At 39.3% G+C, this 21,299-nt stretch overlaps 1 protein-coding gene across 2 annotated transcripts; it reads right to left on the bottom strand.

Annotated features, from left to right (window-relative positions):
* Nucleotides 1–222: 222 nt before the first annotated feature.
* Nucleotides 223–15,554, bottom strand: LOC149818416 (uncharacterized). Of its 2 annotated transcripts, none has more exons than XM_089984308.1 (4): nt 15,403–15,554; nt 13,172–13,319; nt 12,469–12,564; nt 223–1,275 (listed from the first exon to the last, which is right to left on the bottom strand). In XM_089984308.1, exons 2-4 carry the CDS (start codon nt 13,280–13,282, stop codon nt 433–435), a joined length of 1,050 nt encoding a protein of 349 aa, XP_089840434.1. In that variant the 5' UTR covers nt 13,283–13,319; nt 15,403–15,554; the 3' UTR covers nt 223–432. The 2 variants fall into 2 exon arrangements, with proteins under 2 accessions (XP_089840434.1, XP_089840433.1); XM_089984307.1 differs by lacking the exon at nt 15,403–15,554 and adding an exon at nt 13,780–15,358.
* Nucleotides 15,555–21,299: the final 5,745 nt, after the last annotated feature.

Raw genomic sequence — 21,299 nt, 5'->3', positions numbered from 1 at the left:
GGCTCAGGATCCAATCTCACTGGCGCATGAGAGGGATACGTACAGTGGTTACAGGCGGGGTCGGTCTTGTGTCAAGTTGAAGGCTATGGACCCTTGGAGCATGTAAGGCTATGTGGTTGCGTCAAGTTTTACCTCGCAGAGATGCAGGTCCATTAGATGACCTGGTTATAAGTGAGGGTGCTCCTTCTTCATCGAAAAAAGCACTAACAAACCACGAGGGGGGGAAGAAGATATAACCTTTTTTGAAATACAAAACGCTATTAAAATTACAGAAAAATAAAAGGAAATTATAATAAAACTACAGAAAAATAAAAAGAAATTACAAGAGTTTATTGTTGCAAGAGACGGACACCGCGGGGTGGATCCAAACTCATGGAGGAAAAAAAAAAAGGAAAAGAAAAAAGAAAAACAAATAAAGATGGTGGGGCCCGCTCACCTCCCCTTGAGGAGGGCCTTCTCGGCGCTGTCCATCTCCTCTAGGATGCGGGCCTTGCGCTTGGCCGGGATGGGGGCGGTGGGCCCGAAGCTGATGTAGTGTCCCGACACGGCGTTCAGGGCGGAGTACATGTCCCTGAAGGAGGCCCGACCCAGCAGCGCCTTCTCCCGCCGGAACTTGGCCACCCACGAGTTGGACGCCTCCCGGAGGTCAGCCACCGCCGACGGCACGTTCGGATCCGACCGGTCCATCGTCAGCGTCGCCCGCACCTTCCCGATCACCTCCGTCGTCTCCCTCGTGTACTCCTCGTCCGCTGCCACCGCCGCTGGTGGCTGCCCTAGCAGCAGCAACAGGGCTGCCGCCGCTGCTGTCGTCGTCGTTGTCGTCGTCGTCGTCGTGAGGAGGGTTCGCCGGGTTAGACGAGTGGACGAGGCGGTTGGGCGCAGGAGGGCGCGGGGGAGGTTGGTGGTGGTGTGAGGGGGAAGTTTGAGGTGGGGAGTTGGGGCGAAGAGGGAGTGGGTGGTAGACATTTTTCTCACACACAGAGAGAGGCTGAAACCCTCTTTTAGAGAGAGAATGTGTGATACAGAAGCCCTTAAGAGAGAATGAGAGACCCCTTTATTTTTTTCAGTATATTTTTGGAAAACGCTGCTATTGAGAGAGAGAGAGAGAGATTTTGGTGGGCAGAGGGAGACGAATGGGGATGATTTCCTTGCCACGTGGCTTATCTGCTTATCCACTTCCTCTGCTATGGTTGGGCGCGAGCGTTCCTTGAACTGTGGAGCAGGTGTCAATGGGTCAGGCTTGTATCGAGTACCTGACCCGACCTGAATCTGAACCTGAATTCTGGGATATGGCGTGAAAAGTACCAACCCTAATAATATTCAGGTAGTGCAAGACGGGTTTGGGTTACCCATTTTACATATGAAATTTTGAGATGGATGGTGATGGTGAGATGGTGGTGAGATGTGGTGATGGGGAGTGTAAAAATCAATTCTCTTAGTTTGAAATATTCTTCCACCCCTCCCCGGGAGGAATGTTTTCTATCAAAAAATGTATTTTTTAGAAAAACTCTCTCAGCAAAAAAGTCTCTCTCTCGATTCCAAATTAAAGTTTCCTACATCTTTCATATAAAAGGGTCTAAAAATCCTTACTAATTTTTTATTTTGCATAATTTTTCCTATATCTTTCTCGCTTCCAAAAGTTTCCTTAAAATGACTCAGTCTAAGAAAACATGAGTGAAATTTAGAATTCTACCAGATACAATCCAGAGTCACAGGCCAGTGACTCTTGTCACTGGAAGTTTCAACGGGTCAGACCTTCTCTGGACTCAGTGAATCCAGACTCAAATTCAAGTGGTTCTGGATCCAGACACAGAGCCGAGCAGACCTATCATAGAAACTATAGTAGGGTGGTCCTATAAGGATTACATAAGCCAGACCGGGTCCATATCAAAATAAATTTTTTATGGTTTTTACATTAAAAATTTATAGATCTTAATTGAAACTCAGGTCAGACATAGGACTGGTATAAAATCCCATAAAGCATACCTGGCTTTGTATACTAATCAGACTGTACAAGTCCAACCTGAGTTTTCAGTCAGACCATCAGACCATGTACGAGCCAGGATCCAGTCCCAACTCATTGACACCCCTATTCGAGCCACATAGGGTATGTTCTTAGTTCTTACCAAACTTGGATGCACTTATTAATTGGGTGCAGCTGGTTGATTGGTTATGTATTAATGAATATATATTCTTGTAAACGCGTGTGTATATAAATAAATATATAAATATATAAATATATAAAATATATATAGTTTATGTTTGCTACAATAGCTTGAAAGTGCAAACACCAAGCAAATGAGGCAGAACCCTCTTGTTTGTTTGTTTGTTTTCTCACTTCTAACACCTTAGATGTGATCTACATGTTTTTTAGTGGAAATTGGATTTTGGATAGCTGGAATTCGGTCATGAAGGCATTCATTTTTCCTGACACATAAAAACATGTTTTTTTGTTGAAGAAACATGATGAGTTGGTTCCTACTAAATCGAGCATGATGAGCAATCTATGAGGTTAGATTGTGTCAAAACAACTTAAATTATGAGTTTCAAACTAGAATGTAGATACAATGTGTACCAAACATAAACCCATATATATACCCACAAAATGGGTATATTTTTTTTTTAATTCTGACTGTACAAATTTAATCTATGTGCTTGTTTTTATAGGAATCACTTATTGGAGCATTTGATTTCGATGCATGAATATAATTTTATAAGGTTTCAAAAATCAATGGCCTACACTTTTTATAAAATTTTGAGGCTTCATTTTTCATCCGAAATGCATGATACAAATATGGATTTCTAATAAACCAATCATATTGAACACATGTATGAGGTTGAAATTTTGAAAAGAAAAACACCAAAAATCCAATATCATATTTCATGTAACATGGTGCCCATTTTGTAATGTGCTAAATGAAACATGATATTGGATTTTTCATAATTTTTTTTAAAATTCTGGCCATACAGATGTGATCGCTTGTTTTTATATGAATCACTTTTTGAAGCATTTGATTTCGATGCTCGGATAAGTTTTTATAAAAGTTTCAAAAATCAACTATAATTTTCATAAATTTTTGAAGCTCGATCCAAATACCATATATATATATAGTAGGGAATAGATGCCATCAAAAGAGAACAGACATTTGCAGAGTGTTTTTGGCAAATCTATTCCCATAGATGTGTTCGAAATGATTGATTTGATAGAAAACGATACTTGAAAATTTTGTTTTGCTGAAAAATATGAATTTTTTAGCTTGAATATTTGTGAAAATTGTAAATTGTCGATTTTCAAACCTTACAAAAGTCTACCCACATGTCAAAATCAGACCATCCAAGAGCAGGCAGCTACTCTCTCTCTCTCTCTCTCTCTCTCTCTCTATATATATATATATATATATATATGTGTGTGTGTGAGAGAGAGAGAGAGAGAAAAGGGATTGTCCAACTAAGTCCAACACGTTTGAATCGTCCATCATGCCATAGATGACCCCCTTTCATCTCTCTCTCTCTCCAACCCACGCTCCTCACTCCATCGACCCCCCTCCCTCTCATCATGTTCTACGACGATTGCCAAGATGGTCGTCTTACGATCGTCGATGTCCTGCTATCTGGCCCAGAATACCATCGATTACACACACTGTCTCTCTCTTTAGCTGTCAGTGGGCTCTTGTCAGTGATCAGCCGCCAATTAGAGGTCACCGGTTGACCATCAGCAGCCAGCCACCGGCCACACACCTATGGCATATGAACTTGGGTGGTCGACCACCGTCAAATGCAAAAAATAAAAAGGTAGAGAATAAACCATCGGAGGGCGGTCACAGGTGGTCAACTACCACACAATCGCCAGCCAGCCACCAAGCGGCCTACCCCCAGCAACCACTCCTAGCTTCGTGGCGGGTTGGGTGGAAGCAACGGGAGGGCAGTGGTGTCATGAGAGAGAAAGAGCCTTGGAAAAAAAAAGGGGGTCATCCATCTTTATACGTGGGATGGATGGTCACACAAGCTGGATTCGACCCGAGATTGGGCTGGCTCGACTTGGCTTGAGTAGACAACCTGGTTGTTCAAGCCTCTAGCCGAGCTTGAAAAAACTTTGCTCGGGACCGGCTGGAGCTGAATACCTTTAATTTAAAAGGTTTTAAAATCTATGTAAAATGCTTTTTTAAAGAGAAAAAATGATGGGATTTGCCCAGCCCACGGGCTATCCGGCTGGCCTGATGGGCCTGAGTTATTTAATATGTTTTAATAATAATAATAAAAATTAATTATTACATAGTAACTTAGTAACTATTACTATTTACCTAATTAGTTATATTAATTTTATGAAAACTAGAAAGATAATTAATTGAGTGCATGAAAAGTTGGGAACTTGCTAATTTTTATTATTTACAAATGGATTTGAGCTGGGTCGAACAAGACCCAATGCACTAAATATTTGCCCGTTAGGCCAATGGGCCGGGCCATGGGCTGCTCTTCAAATCCGAGCCTGTTAAGAACTGGGCCAAAACCCAGCCCGTTAGTAAACGAGCCGGTCCATCTATGGGCCGGGCTGCACTTAAAGCCCGGCAGGCCGAGCTCTAAACGGCCCCGACTGGCCTGATGCCCACCCTTACTCATGTGAGTTCAAAAGATGACCAATGACTTATCCACACAAGTAAGACCTATCTTTGTGACTATATTATGAACAAAATATTTACATATATAAAATGTATTTTTTTATATAACTACATATAAGCCGAGCTTAATCAGGCTTATGGAACTTATCTAAGTTGAACTGACTGTTCAAGCTCAGCTCATTTCTCAATCCTTGTTCAATCATGACTCATTTATTTTTTCGAACGAATTCGAGTTGACCTTAAATAAGTCAAGCTCGAGCTAGCTCGACTTGTTCTGCATCCTTAGTCCAGTCCAATCGTGTTAGTTTTTGTTGAAATTTTTATGACTTAAGCAACTTTTTATATAAAAAAAAAAACACAATCCAATGGTTGATCTTTAACAAATTGACTATGTTAACACATCTGCAGGTTTAGATTGAGCGAAAACAACTTGCACCTATAAGATTCAACTAATTGATACCATATGCACATCTGCAACAAAGACATATATTTTATTTGTAGGTACAATTGTTTTATATATTTTTAAAGTTATTTGTTGTTTTCATGAAGCTAACCTTACATATCCCACAACTTCTAATTTACTATTGGATGATATCAGAAGATGGAGAGCACAACCCAGCACAGGCAAAATGGATTTTGCTTGAGGGGAGTGTGCTCTTTACTCTTCTGTCACCATGCTATCATCCTCTCATTGTGTGTGCATGTGCGTCGGTGTGTGTGCATCGATCCTTGAGCATGTGAGTGTGATTGAGTTAAGCTGTGTGCACTTGTGCATGCAGGGCTGCAGTGTGTGTGTGTGCACGCATTAGCTTGTGATTGCATGAGGGTATATGTGCATATGTTTTTATGCTTCTGCTTATGCATACATGTGCATCATGAAAATTGATTGGGTCCTATTGCATATAATGCTGTGCACCACATGTCGATCCTAGCTGCCCAACCGAATGCATCCTGACTGTTCACATTCTCACCCTTTTGTACATATGATCGTAGCCTTCCATACGTGTGTGTGTGCACGTGCAAACCCACACACATGGAAGCATGTATGTATTCAGTTCAATTATTCTGTGTTATCTGAGCACAGGGAAAATAAAACTTTCATGGAAGAGAAGCAAATGAATTGCTTTCATAAAAGTTCTCGTCCACATGCATATTGATGTATGTGATATATTCATCCATGTGTTCTTTTACCCTTGCACATGTCAGGGTTTTCATGCTTATGCTCATGTGCCTGGAAACATCTTTGTGTGTTGTGTGCATGTGTGTACGACCACATGCTTGCACAAGCTTGTGCGTGCTTGAATTAAACTATATGCACTGAACATCTGCACATATGATGAAGGCATTGTACGTGCATGTAATGTTTGCACATGCATGCACGCAGATGTGAATATGTATGCCTGCTTCCCCCCATGTGTACATGTGCAAGAGAGAGAGAGAGAGAGAGAGGGGTTACGAGGGCTATTGTTCCTCGACTGTGTCTTAGTCCGATGCTATTCTACTCGAAAAGTTGAATTTAGTAATGACCAATTGAAGCAGGTTTTAAGGTTCATTCGGTTATCTTTTGTTGTATCAGATTCTTTGCACGCATTCCCTGTAGCTTCTTATGCACATTACCCACTTTTTCCTTTTTTATTGAGCCCAGAATTTCTTTTATATTCAATAAACAATAAACTAGTGACTCAGTCACTCAGCCAACAAGGTGCAACTCATTTAATCACTCTTTAAGTTAACTATTTCTTTAAGAATGGGTGTGGTTGTGGTAATCGCAGGGTTAATTCTCCAAAATCCTTTCCGGCAATAACCTCTATAGATGTGATGCTGGATCACATCATAAAGATTTAATATTCAAGTTGATGATTTTCAATAGAACCTACTTTTTGCGGTAAAGTTCGCCGTTAATTGTAATTGTGGGTCATGTTAACAATGTCCACTTGAACGTAACTCTGTACTTGAGAAAGTTGCCGCTCAAAATTCCATGTGGTGATGGAAATTGTAAAATAACCATTTACGTTATTTTACAGAAAATGCTTAAGGCGATTGATTAATTATAGGGATTTGAAGGGGTAAGTGACCATTGGCTCTGTTTGGAAGACTTGCATTAAGATGAAAACACTATTTTCATGTGTTGCGAGAATATGGTTTTGTCAAAAATGTAGTGATGCCAAATATGATGTTATGGTGTCCCGGACTTTTTAAAACATCCTTTTGTGAATGGTGTTGAAATGTGGTGTTGGAGTCTCCAATTTCATCCCCAACACAGTTTGTTGGCTACATAACTGCTTTCAAACAACAGATGTGGACACCGCTCGCAAGCAAGCAGCAAAGAGGGACCAGGAAAGTGAAAGTCACTTTCAATTCAAAGCTCCCAAACAGAGCCTAAAATGGATGGTAACTCCTGTATTATGGTATCAAAATGACGTTTCGTCTATGGTGATGGCCCTGCTTCTGAGCCTTGATTAGCATCAATGGCCATGTGGAATAAGAGCAAGTTCATCACATAGCGATCAAGGTTAGTCTCCTGAAACTGTCATGATCTTGCAAACATGTGCAGAAACGGACAAAGTACGTGAATCCTAAGAAAGGTCACTGGACCATCTCCAGCCAGACCCTCTCCCATACCCCAGAATACAGGACTAGACCCTTTTTTTCTTCTCAAAGTATATATTAACAATAAGGAAGTTACATGGTAACTCGTACTTAGTCTTTGCAGCTATAAAGCAAATCCATGTGTTCTACAGTAGTTGCTATTGATAGGAATAATTTACTTTCAACAGCAAGCTAATTATCCATGATGGACGGCTCACAAGAGGTGAAATAGGCAGATCCCTCTCTCCCTCTCTCTCTCTGCCACTAAATCACCTATTTCAACAGCAAGCTAATTACTCACCTTTGAAGTATTAGCAAGAACATAGCTCTCTCTTTCTCTCTCTCTGCCTGATTGGTGTTTGGCATCTGTTTAGCAAATTTTTTGACAGTGCTGTTAATCCATTGGAAAGACAAAAATGATCCAGGGTTGCCGGCATGGCCCGTGGGGTGGTTGTCAGAGTGCTGAAATGATGACACTAGATCAAACCCCACTGGTGCACAGGTGTGTCCGTAGTTTTTAGAAGTGGGCCATGTAAGGCAAGGTGGTCGTGCGGCCCCACTCAGGGTTTGTCTTGCTTAAAAGGGTTCCTCGTAAAAAAAAAGAGAGATTTCTAGCTAGCTTAAAAGACAAGCATATCAGCAAATCAGATTTCTTTCAAATGATTAGCACACCCCAGGCCAGAGAGAGAGAGAGAGAGATCCAAACTATATGATTGTAGGAATACACTACTGCTTAATTTTTTTAGGGGAGGAAGGGTCTGTAGGGCGACTGCCATCAACCCACCTTAACTTGAGTTCTAACTCCCCTGACTCAACGTCACACAGCCTCAACCATACATCCTGAACAATCTCCCCATCTACACATCTCACAAAACTATCCCTAACCAAACAGTTATCCTTCCCTGGGACCACTTTGCGCATGTTGGTCTCTCCAGCTCCGGCTGTGCTCTGAAGGACTCGGCGCAGCCTCGATGCGGATACAATCGGATGCAGGTTCACATGCGCATGACCCATCTTATCATCTGGCTTGAACCGGTCTTTGTCCATTACCTCCTGTTGATCAATGGCACAAGATTGACAAAGCAATCATTTCCATGGGAAAACTTTCCACAAAGCAATCAACCATGCTGAGTGGATCAGTTCCACAACACTCAGGTGGATTTGGCGCTCAACTTAGGTCCAGTGGGACCGATTTTGGTGGGAGAGAGAGAGTAATGGACATTCCTTTTTCTAGACATTTGTAGAGTAAGAATAAAACATTCTCGAAATGGAGCCAAAACTATGCTCTTGGTTTTCCCTCCAACATGGGAACAAGAATGGAATATTTAAATTGAAAATGGTGTTAGTTTCTTGTACTTATAAATCAATATGAATTGCCAAACAGCAACTGGAAACTATAGGAGAATGGGGAATACCAACACTATACAAGGAGATAACAGAGGATGAAACCAAATAATGCAGTGTTAACAGGCAATTAAAAAAGGTGTATCCAGAATTGTGCAGGATATCCAAATACCCAGTGCAATCACGTATTCTGGGGTGCTGGGGACAAGCCGACTGGAGATGGTCCTAACTAACCTTCTGCCTTATACTTGAACCTGTCATCTCTCACTGGAAACCCAAGCACTTTACCATTGCACCAAGCAATGGCCCTCTAAGGACTTCAAAATAGACACATGAATCATGATACTTCCATCAAAACACTGTCATCTCTCACTGGAAACCCAAGCACTTTACCATTGCACCAAGCAATGGCCCTCTAAGGCCTTCAAAATAGACACATGATACTTCCATCAAAGCAAACAGGGAATTGCAAACGAGGGCCAGAAAACAAATGCAGTTCTATGAGTGCAACACCTTGGACAGCCTATAAATCCTACAAATCCGAGATTACAAAAAAAAAAGACTTTAGGAGTAGAGTAGATTTTATTCCTGTTTTACATCCTCTTGTGAACTACACGTGATGGATTAGGTAGAAAAACATAAAGCAAATAATTTTACTGTAGTGTACGGAAGAAAGCATCGAAGAGAAAGAAATACAAAGCCTATCAGACAAGGACACCAGCAGCAACAACAACAACTACGCCTTCATCCCAAAACAATTGGGGTCGGCGATATGAACCAAAAAAGAAAATCATTCTGGGTTTTCCACATGATCCTTCTCCTCCAATCATTTCTATCCAATGCCATGTCCTCGGTGAGGTTCAAAGCATTCATATCCTTTCATATCATCTCCATCCATGTCTTCCTAGGCCTACCCCGACCTCTTTTAACTAATATATTTTCCCATTTCTCCGTCCTTTTAACTGGAGCATCATTAGGCCTTAGCCGAATATGTCCAAACCACCGTAAACGATTCTCTCTCATCTTATTTTCAATGGGTGCAACGCCTACCTTCTTACGTATCTCCTCGTTCTGAATCTTATCTTTTATTGTATTTCCACACATCCATCTAAGCATACACATCTCAACTACACTCATTTTTTGAATATGATGTCTCTTGGCAGCCCAACATTCCGTACCATATAGTAAAGCGGGCCTAATAGTCGTCCTATAAAACTTTTCCTTCAACCGCAATGGCATTAGACGAACGCACAACACTCCAATTGCACTTTTTCATTTCATCCACCCAACCTTTATCCTATGATTTATATCTCCATCAATTTCTCCATACTTTTGAATGATAGATCTCAAATATTTGAAACAATCATCCACCAGTATTTCTTGCTCACCAAGCTTCACTACACTCCCATCACTACTTCGTTGCTTACTAAACTGACATTCCATATATTCTGCCTTACTTTTACTCAACTTAAAACCGCTTGCTTCCAATGTCTGTCTCCATAATTCTAACTTAGCATTAACCCCAGCTCTAGTCTCATCAATCAAAACAATATCATCAGCAAACAACATACACCACGATACATTTTCTTGAATTGATCTCGTAAGCTCATCCATCACTACAGCAAATAGGAAAGGGCTTAAAGCAGATCCTTGATGTAACCCAACCGTTATAGGAAAATTGGTTGTCACCCCTCTACAAGTGCGGACATTGGTTACTACTCCTTCATACATATCTTTAATTATACTAATGTACTTGAGAGAAACACCTTTCTTCATCATTGTCCACCAGAGAACGTCCCTAGGTACTCTATCGTATGCCTTATCTAAATCAATAAAAACCATATGCAAATCTTTGTTCCTCTCTCTATTTCTCTCAATAAGTTGTCTAAGAAGATGTATAGCTTCCATAGTTGATCTTTCAGGCATAAAACCAAATTGATTCTCTGATATCATGACAACTTTCCTCAACCTAGACTCAATCACCCTCTCCCAAAGTTTCATAGTATGACTCATGAGTTTTATACCACGATAGTGTGTGCAATCTTGTATATCACCCTTATTCTTATATAGAGGCACCAAAGTACTCTTCCTCCACTCATTAGCCATCTTATTTGTCCGCCAAATCTTGCTAAAAAGATTTGTCAATCATTCTAAACCTTTCTCTCCCAAGCATTTCCAAGCCTCGATAGGTATACCATCTGGGCCAACTGCCCTTCTTGATTTCATTTTCTTCAAAGCCTCTGCAATTTCTTTCTTTTGAATCTTACGCATGAAGTCACGATTCATCTCATGAAAAGGAATGGAGAAGTCTCCAAGATCCTGAGCATGACTTTCATTAAATAGCTATCAAAATAATTTTTTCATCTCTTCTTAATCTTCTCATTTTTGACTAAAACCCTTTGCGTTTTATCTTTGATACATCTAACCATACTCAGATCCCCCGATTTCCTATCTTTCATCTTTGCAAGTCTATAAATATCCTTCTCGCCCTCTTTGGTATCCAACTTGTCATAAACCTCCTTATATACCTTATCCCTCGCGTTTCAAACTACTTTTTTAGCTTCCTTCTTTGCTATTATATACTTCTTCAAATTCTCATTATCTCGACTCTTACTTAGATTTCTATAACACTCTCTTTTAACCTTAATAGCTAATTTGACATCTTCGTTCCACCATGATGTATCCTTACCTAGTGGTGCACTGCCTTTAGACTCACCCAATACCTCCTTAGCCACCTTTCTCATGCCACCCGCTATCTTATTCCACATTGATTCTGAATGCTCCTCGAAACACCAATCAACTTCCTTAACTACCTGTTGTACAAACATTCCTTGTTTAGCTCCTTTTAGTGCCCACCACTTAATTCTAGGATCTATCCTATGTCTATCCCTTTTGCGACATTGTCTAATTCTAAGATCTAAAATTAAGACTCTATGTTGTGTAGCTACACTTTCTCCCGGTATAACCTTACAATCGATGCAACAACCCCTATCTCTCTTTCTAAGTAGGAAAAAATCTATCTGACTCGTATTAACCCCACTTTTAAATGTTACTAGGTGAGACTCCCTCTTCCTAAACCAAGTGTTTGCTAAGATCATATCATAGGACAAACCAAAATCTAAAATCCTTTCTCCACTTTCGTTTCTTTCTCCTATACCATAACCTCCATGGATACTCTCAAATCCATCCATACTAATGCCTACATGTCCATTAAGGTCACCGCCGATAAAAAGCTTTTTTCCATAAGATATCCCTTGTACTACTCCATCTAAATCTTCCCAAAATTGAAGATTAATGGAATCATCTAAACCTACTTGAGGTGCATAAACACTAATAATATTAATAATATCCGTACCTAATACTAATTTAATAAGTAAAATCCTATTACCCTTCTTACGGACCTCAACTACATTATCTATAAACTCACTACTCATAACAACCCCTACTCCATTCCTATTCTTATTTATTCCTGTATACCAAATCTTATATCCCCAAGGTTCTATCACTTTTGCTTTCTCACCTACCCATTTGGTCTCTTGTAGAGATAAAATATTAATCTTTCTCCTACTCTACTAACTCTACCAACTTACCAGTTAAAGACCCTATGTTCCAAGTGGCTAACCTAATTTTATGGTCTTGGACTAACTTCTTTACCCCCACCCGTCCAACAAAGTGAGGGAACCCTTGCCTATTTGACACTACACCCGGGCGCCGGAAGGACACCAGCAGTCACATAAAAATAAATGAGACGGTGATCATCATCCACAGTAATTATCATGAAGTAACTAATAAGGACATGAGCAGGAATCCATCAATTAAGCAGGATCATAGAACTAAAGAAAAGCAATGACCTCCTCGATTATGCTAAAACGGAAGGAACATGGCAAATTTTTTAAAAGGTATGAAAAGAGAGGCTTACCAAATTTAGAACTCCATCAGGATTGGTGACAGAGAAAGCGAATTCCTCGTTCCAGACTGGATTAAGGGAAGAGTTTATAACCTTTGTCTTTAAAGTCTGAAAAATATTATCATAAATCACAAATCAATCAAAAGAGGAAGAAATACACACACTGCCTTTGAAAATCATTTTAGCTCTCTCAAAATAAAAACTACTTCCGAACATGACACAAATTTCTGGAAGAAAAAAGCAGGTTGGACAAATTAGTGGACACACACATACGCGTAAATTAGTAGAGCTCATAATTCATAAACAGTTTGATCTCCTAACCACTTTAAACAAACAGTTGCAGGCATGTGTCCCTCTTTTCTTTTAGGGCCTGGTGGGACCAAAGATTCTAGATCTCATTAACAACTACATCATTGCCTTATACAACTGACAGCATGCACCAGTAGCAACAATGAAGTTTCACATGGAAAGAACACAATGTCTGGTGTTATCTAATGCACGGACAAACTGATGCAGAACTGATTACTTGTACAGAATCCCAAACTGAATCTTTCATTGAGATTTTGGTTATCAAAGGCTGAAAGAAGAAATCAGCAAATTTACGGGGATGTTCACTTCAATGAGAGTAAAAAGAAAACTGTTGACAGCAAAGGAAGACAAGATAGAAACTTGCATACGTAATAAAACAAAGCAACAGGAAGACAACAAAATTCACCTGATTTTCCAGCTTGAGAATAACATAAGGATCACTGCTTGTAAAATCTCTAATCACCAGCCTTTTTCCTTGAACAACTATGACTTTGAGAAGCCCAATGGTCTCCCCCATAGAGGTACTTTTGGATATCTTTTGGCTTATTGTAAACCTGTCACGGTTAAGTCATCAGACTATACCAAGCAGCTTTCAAATTGAAAATGATGAGATCACAAAATGATCTAAGCTGTAGCCAGAGATGGAACGGACATAAAAAAATCCAAAGTTCCACAGTCATGCTTGTTTCATATAAAATGACATCCTAAAACTGAAATTAAACTAAATTAGACTAAAAGAATCGAACATAACATACACTCCACAGGAAGGTCCATGACTACTTTAAGGTCATGGACCTCAAAGAAGTAATCCCCACATGATCTATGTGTTCCCCAAGAAATCTGTCTGATAGACAGAGCTGCTTTTAACAGTAGGAGACTGGAGATACATCTTCAAGCAATAGTAGGTGCAAAAGATAAAATAAATTTTACAACATTGTTTCAAAAAATATCAACAGAACTAAGTTTCCAGGAGAAATAGATTTTTTGCAGCAAAGTTGATACAGAATTTCACACCTCTTATTCTTCCCCTCCTCAACCATTCATGCTACACAGTAAATGTGCTGCCCAAAGTACATAGTGATAAAACACCATGCAACTTGAAATCATGCTCAGTGCAAATAAAAACATCAACTATCCCCCGCCCATGCAACTCTACTGGTCCAGCTATCACAGTTATGCAGAAAATCAATCCAATATCCACAGTACATTGACCTTTTATGAGGAAGAAAAACTCAAATTTCAGTAGCTCAAAATCACAAGTTTCATCAATAAAAATTCTCATTTGGCTACAGAAAAATAGTATCAGTGGTATAGAAAAGGTCTGTTGAAATATATAAAAGTAAATTAATAATAAAATGCTTGCGCTCACCCAAGAAAACCATTAACAAATATACATCCCAGATTTGAACGGGCTCACAATCAAACCATACATCTCCAAATGGTAGAAGAAAAAACCCAAAGAACCGTTCTGCCACAAATTTCCCTTGTTAAGAAAGAAACAGCAATCGACAACTCACAATACCTAGTTCTGACCCAAAATCTCGTTTCTTTCCAGAAAAGAACACGAATTCAGAGGAAATGAATCCTCCTATTCCTAGAAACAAGAAGAATCATTCTGGCCAATAAAAGAAAACTGGCATTCTTACATAACTACTAGAGGGGAAAAAGTCACACCAATCCGAGGACATATTGCCTTCAATCTCCAAATTTAAACAAAGAAAACCTCAAACAACAGAAATGAAACTATTTTTTTTTTTACATAAACTGGGGAAAGAGACCAGAAATTCTATGGAGAGAACGGAAACCGCTATGAATCCTTTAATTTCCTACAAGAGAAAACTCCTCAAATTTCAGTGATATAGTTTTCGACTAAGATTCATGTTCTTTCTAGAAAAAATAGAGATTATACAGAGAGAACATAAACTCCTTCAGTTTGCCAGAGAAAACCATCAATCTGATCGTTTAGTTTAACACAAACAGCCATTTTTCTTCAACTTAAGAAAAACTAACCAACTACATACTTAAATCTCTACAACTAACTAGTAGAAAAACAGATCGATATAACAAACAAAGGAAACGAAATTCTACTATATTTGCCTTTCAAGAAAGCAACAACAATCCACACTTCAAGAAAACGTGCTTCCGAGCATAAATTTTCCGATTTTTTTGCAGAAAAACCGAAAATTACAGGGAGAAACGGAAAAGCGCGAACACTTCAACTTCCTAAACACGAGAATTCTCATTCTGATCGATTCGAGGATCAAAACCTAAGATTTCCTAAACACTTCAAGAAAACGTACTTCCGAGCATAAAATTTTGCTAAACACTTCAAAAAAACGACACTTCCGAGGCTAAAATTTCCGGGTTTCGCGAAAAAAACCGGAAATTTCACTGAGAAACGGAAAAGCGCGAAAACTTCAATTTCCTAAACACGACAATTCTCGTTCTGATCCGTTTTTTCCCCACTTCTGACGAAAACTCCCAGAAACGAAACTTCCACGAGTAATCCTCCTTCCTTCGCTACGAAGACGACTCGATCGACCATTTCCCGGAGGAAAACGGAACCCTAGCACCGCCGATCACCCCCGCGCTCCCTCAGAGACGAACGGAAGAGAGGAAGGAAGAGAGAGGGCTTACCTAAGAGACGGTTCGCGGTTTTCCGTCGCCGGATACCTGCCGGTTATCCTCTGGAGAGAGTCCAAACGACGACGCTTTTGTAGCCGCCGACTGAGAGAGCGGTCAGTGGCTACTCCCGGTCACCCGCATGGGGTTCTGGTGTCCGTACGGATATCTGACCGGAACGCGTCAGTGGGCAGCGAGGAATGAGCCAGCAGACAAAAAAAAAATGCGGTCTACACGTTTTGACAGATTACAGAATAACCCCCCCAACAAATTCATAACGACGAATGCATCCTTTGAAATATCCGAATCTACGGATCGAATCGGAATCTAACTTGGATTTGCATAAAATTCAATCTGGTTGCATTTCTTTGCACTTAGCACTTGGGAGGTTTGCTTTTATTTATTTTTTTCACTCGATCCAATTTAACTACATATATTTTATATCCAGCTTCAATCTTACCTCCTTCGATGTTTTTTTTTTTTTTAATTCAGGTTTTACTCTGCCATTTCACCCTTACTGCTAAAAACTAAATTAACTAATTATGCATTGTCATAAGGGCTGTTTGGAATCTGGGCGTTGGGATGGGGGTGGGGGTGTTTATGCATTTGGCTGTCCCGTTTGGAATCTGGGCGCTAAGATGAACATTTATGCATTTGGGATGGAAAGTGAGGCCCTAATTTCTTGTTTGTATTTACACTAAATATATCATAGATTTGTATAGCAGCTGTCACTTCTTCAAATCACATGGGCTTTGTTAGGCAATTGGGTCAAACGGATCAATGACTCGTTGGGTAACGCTAAAGCTGCTCTTCAAATCAACGGACAGGTTGGTGACGACGGTAGGGGTGTTCACTTTGGTCCTTCTGTTTAATATTGTCAAAGAAAGACCGGTCTGGCCACTCTATTCAATGGGGAAAGACAGCATTGGTTTTTCATTCAACCATTAACCATTCATGGTCAGTGTTGTCGCTTTAATATAATACAATAATACACTGATTACCAAACAATTATTTTAGTTTTTAATATAAAAAACTTAAAAAGTTTAAGAAAAATTGAATGAGAAGTGACAAGAAGAGAGAGAAAGGGTTGATCCTACCATTTCAATTCTTTCTCAGTCAAAGTTTTCTTGATCATTTATGAGCTCTGACTATTTGAAAGACTTAAAATTGTAGAATCAACCCTACCAGATAGGAGGGGCGTTTCCATTCACACAATTATCCTTAACTTTCTAAGTTTTTCATATTAAAAATAATAATAAATTTTTTTTGCTTTTACTTATGCTTATGGGTATCAATGGGTCGAGTTTGGCTCAGACACAGGTGAAAACCACACCTAGTCGCGATTTTAGGGTATAGTTTTGGGTCAGAACTCGGGTCTAATTGGACACATCATAAGAGAAACCATACACAGACCCGATAAAAACTACATGAAGCAGACCCCGGCTATACCTGTTAAAATAATATTTTTTATCATTTTTACATTGAAAATTTGCAGGTCTTAATCAAAATTTGGGTCGGGCCTGGGTATGGTATAAAATTTCACATACTATACCCGGATCCATGTATTAATCAGACCTTTGGGTCCGGACTCGGGTCTTCTTATTTATCACCATACCCGGACCCTATAAAGTTTGGTACAGGTCCAGTCTGGGCAAAACCGCGACCTGTTGATACCTTTATATTGCTTTTTATGTATTTTCTTTTAGTTTTTCATGTGTTTGTGTAATCATTTTTCATACTACTTTTTTAACACTCACTTTCTCTTTTCCGCTTCACGCATCGCTTATGGTATCCACTTTATTTCCTGTTGTATTCAGATACTTTGACAGATGTGGATCTAGATCCACTTGTGTTCCTGTGTTTATCTTCCTGGATCTGAATCTAGATTCACATCCAAATTACCCAACCTAGCTTTGAATTGTAGAGGGATTCTGATGGTGTCATGCAGATCCAGGTTGACCTAGACTCTACCTATGGATCGGCTAATGGACAAACCGGTGCGGTAACATGACGCTCTCAATCTGGTTCTGTCTTGAGTAGGACTATCAACGCGGCAGAACTGAGTCTGATCTGGTTGGCAAGGACCTGATTCGGACTGGTTGGGTATTCATCCTAATCACAACCAGATCTGGATCCAATTTCTGAGGGCAGTGGTAAAGTCTACTTTCTTTTTTACAATATTTTACACGTAAGAAACTTCAAATCTTAAGCAGATCTCAGGTCTGGTCTACAAACTTTCAAACCAGACCCATTTCATATTCTACTTTAATCTTGGGGTCCAAGTTAACAAGTCAGATCTACATTAGTGGGTCCACACCTTAATGCCTTCTGATGTTTGTCAAGGCCGAGGAAAGGTTGTAAATGGGTCGTATCAGGGTTGACCCTATACTGGATCCAATTTTCAATGAATGAGTCTGTCCTAGATCTAGATCTCACTCAAAACACATATTAGAATTCCTGATCCGGATATGATCTGACTCCCTCTGACACTGGATCCATAGAAAATGGGTCAGTGTAAAATATATAAAATGGGTTGGGTCAGACTCTGTTCTGACCTCTGATCTAGATCGGACTGTACCCGACATTATTTGCTTTGAATCTGACTCATTTACAAATCGGACCTTACTTTTTATGGACCCTGTTCACCCTGAACTACAATGGGACAAAGATCCAATCCACTTGCATCCCTATTTATGACCAAGGTGACCCACCGGAAAACAGTAGCTCGGTCAACTTGGTGCCAGCCGAGTCCCTTGTTGAACTCTTGACTGCAACTCAGCTGAGTAATCTAAGGGTCCGGCTGAAACTTTGTCGAGTCGCAGTCAATCGGTATCGAGATAACAGTTACAGTCAATGAACGAGCCAACACGGCAAGCTTTGGACCATTGATTCAGCAATCAGCGATGGGGATCCATCGAGTTAACCGAGTCAAACTCACTCCCACTTTGTCTTCTGACCAACTTGGTAGGTTTGGAGTCAATGATCCGAGACGGTCATTTTGAAAAGTCAAACTGTTAAGATCCGATCATTTTGTGAAACATATTATGATATGTGTCCATCCTTGACCAGTCAAGTCAAAGTACTTTGTGAGGACTCCAAGTCAATCAAGGCGTCTATCAGCAGTTAATTCCCCTGCTTTTATTTTATCCAAAATTAGAATATCCTGGAATTTCAAATTTCCTGCTACATCATGAGAAATTAAAAAAGTTTGTTTTCCTCGAGTTTTATCTGCAAAATGTAAGACAATAACTTGATTGAAAATCAATAAAAATTTAAATGATGAAAAAAACATATAAAAAGTAACCTTTTTTTATCGAGAAATAGCTTATATAAACATAAATAGCATTTCACCACAAAAAAACATAAATAGCAATATAAATTCAAGGTGTTTCGTTTAAGTAATATCAATTTGAAAATGTCATGATATTTTGACCGTTTAAACTGCTCCCAAAAAGTTCTTGGTGGAAAAAAAATGGTGACTAAAATATCAATTTTTACGATATTTTCAAACATCGCCAATATTTTCTTACACTAGATGTGTGGGAAAACAGATGAGAAAATTTTAGTTTGGAAAAATCTTTATAATTGAATATTTTGGAAAAAAAAATCATAATTGAAAGAAAAAAATAGAAAAAAAGCCTGCTTCACACTTAAATAAATTTTCAAACCTAGTAATTTTCCCATAATTTTCTTATATGGAGCAGCCTTCCCACTAAAGCTTGGAAATTTTCCTATCTTAAAAATTTCCTCACTTACTAATGCCTCATAAGGCCACGTTTGGAAGTGATGGAAATTTTCATAGAGAAAATAAAGGATATTCATATCTTATGAATGCATGAGATGCATATACGAGAAAAGTTTCACCACTGCTTCTCTACCTTTGAAGGTGCAAACATTTTTTTTTGCATGTACATATGTAAAAAATCGCACAAAATAGTGAAGCTTATTCTGAATGGCATGAAAAGTTCTATTTTCCATATTTGGTACAAAAATTTTCTTATCATTTTTTCCCGTTTTCAGACATAACTTAACAACAAGTCTGTTTCATGAGTAAGGAGGAAAGTGTCTTTACCAAGTAGAGTGAAAAAGATTTTTTGTCATGACGTGGTCTTCATGTGGGTCACATAACAAACCACACGGTACCTTTCATTTTCTCATGGAGGTGAGTGTTTCACCCATCGTGAGAAAACAAATATTTTTGTAGGAAAATGAATAATTTTCTGTTAGGACCCGAACTCTCATAGATGACGATTCTATGAATTTAAGGGAATTGGACATAAGACAAGTCTTTAGAGAGACACACACCATGAGCAGAAAGAGCATGCAACATTAAGAGAAGAGAGTTGTCTATCCTGATTGGCTACACGAGGAAGCTTGAGGTGGATGGGGAAAAAGTGTTTCCTCCGATTCGATTATGGATGTAAAAGAGAGGCAATGAAGAAATATGTTTCCTCGGTAAAAAAAAACAATAACCAAGAATAAAACTTAAAAAAAACTCTGGATAAACTTCGTTGAAAATAAACAAAGCACAATACATCTATTTATAGATTTACAAGAGAATAAAAGGATAAAAATACACACAATTCTCACTCTAAAAAGGACTCTAAAGGGCGTCCCATAAAGTCCCAGCCTGGGTAGGACTCTAAGCTAAGCAGGTTTCTCTAAGATCCTGAGAGAAAGGGAAACTCACTTTACACAGTCTCAGCTAGATGGGACTCTAGCTAGGGTCAGTGGCGTAGCTAGGATTCATGTGAGGGGGGGAGGGGGGGGGGGGCAAACAGGGGCGTGACAAAAAAAAAATTGGTGTGATAGTTGGGGTTCGGGGGCAGCGCCCCCCCCCCCCCAATTTTTTTTTTGAGATAAAATAAAAAATGACTACAATTATTAATAAAAATTTATTTCATGTGGACAAATCAATCTATTTGCTGCCGTCAGGGCTGGGCTAAAAAAATGGATAAAAATCTATTTCATATGGAATCAGGGCTGGGCTAGGACTGGGCTTTTAAAAAAAAGTTTTTTTAACTGTTTCGGGAGGCAGGACTGGGCTACAACTTAGTCCTGCCCCCCCCCCCCCCCCCCTCTCCAGCTCCGCCTCTGGCTAGGGGATCTGGTTGGTCAGATCTGGAGCATAAATGTGTTTATAATAAACCACCTATCTCAAACTCATATTGCCCTCAAGGCGAGAACTCTGAGCACTAAGTTGTTAGTTGGTCATCTTTCTCTTTTTTCAATCTCGCCCCACATTGTGGGTTATGTGTCCATAATATATAATTGGATCTTGAGGTTGTTTTATAAATTAAATAAACCAAGCAAAATCTACCCCAACATGTGTATTGAAACTGGACACATTCTTTCTAATCCAACCAAAGTCATGAGAGAGGCTTCCAAAGGGGAATGGGTCAAACATCGAGCGGTTAGTTGAGACAAAATACAGATCCATTTTAAAAGATCTTGATTTGGTCTAGATAGGTTAAAGGTATAGAGCATATTTGAGTTGGATAGTATGGATTTGAGGAGGGTTTGGATTTGGTTAGAAAATTGGACATGGGGAGGTTTTGGGATTGGATCTATTTTAAGGTTTTAAGAGATGAAAACATGATGGTCAACAGTAGGTTTAGGAGAACCCAATATAGTAGACTTTGATTCAAGACATGAGTATGGATCTAAATCTTCTTAAATTAGATTTGTTTCTTAAAAAATGTCATATTGTAGATCAGTTCAACACTCAGTTTGCCCATAATTGAATTAAGTTCTTGTTGCATTTCAGTGCACCTGTAACAATCATTAGAGGGTTGTGCTTCAATCATGCCTTCTTTGAAGAATGATACAAGATTCATATCATTTAGAACTATATTCATTTTCTAACAATCTTTACATGGCCCCATGAAGATCAATGAAAGATCAACATAATG

The sequence above is a fragment of the Nuphar pumila genome, chromosome 13 (assembly GCF_984573655.1).
Source record: "Nuphar pumila chromosome 13, dmNupPumi1.hap1.1, whole genome shotgun sequence".
NCBI lineage: Eukaryota > Viridiplantae > Streptophyta > Magnoliopsida > Nymphaeales > Nymphaeaceae > Nuphar > Nuphar pumila.
This window is presented reverse-complemented; position numbering and strand designations above follow the sequence as displayed.

Excerpts from the sequence above, each read along its gene's own strand:
- LOC149818416 (XM_089984307.1), bottom strand. The coding sequence starts at position 13,805 with ATGGTTGAGGAGGGGAAGAATAAGAG. Across the intron at positions 13,320-13,779 it reads GAGGAGGGGAAGAATAAGAG|GTTTACAATAAGCCAAAAGA; the intron begins GTGTGAAATTCT and ends TAACCGTGACAG. Across the intron at positions 12,565-13,171 it reads TTCTCAAGCTGGAAAATCAG|ACTTTAAAGACAAAGGTTAT; the intron begins GTGAATTTTGTT and ends AATATTTTTCAG.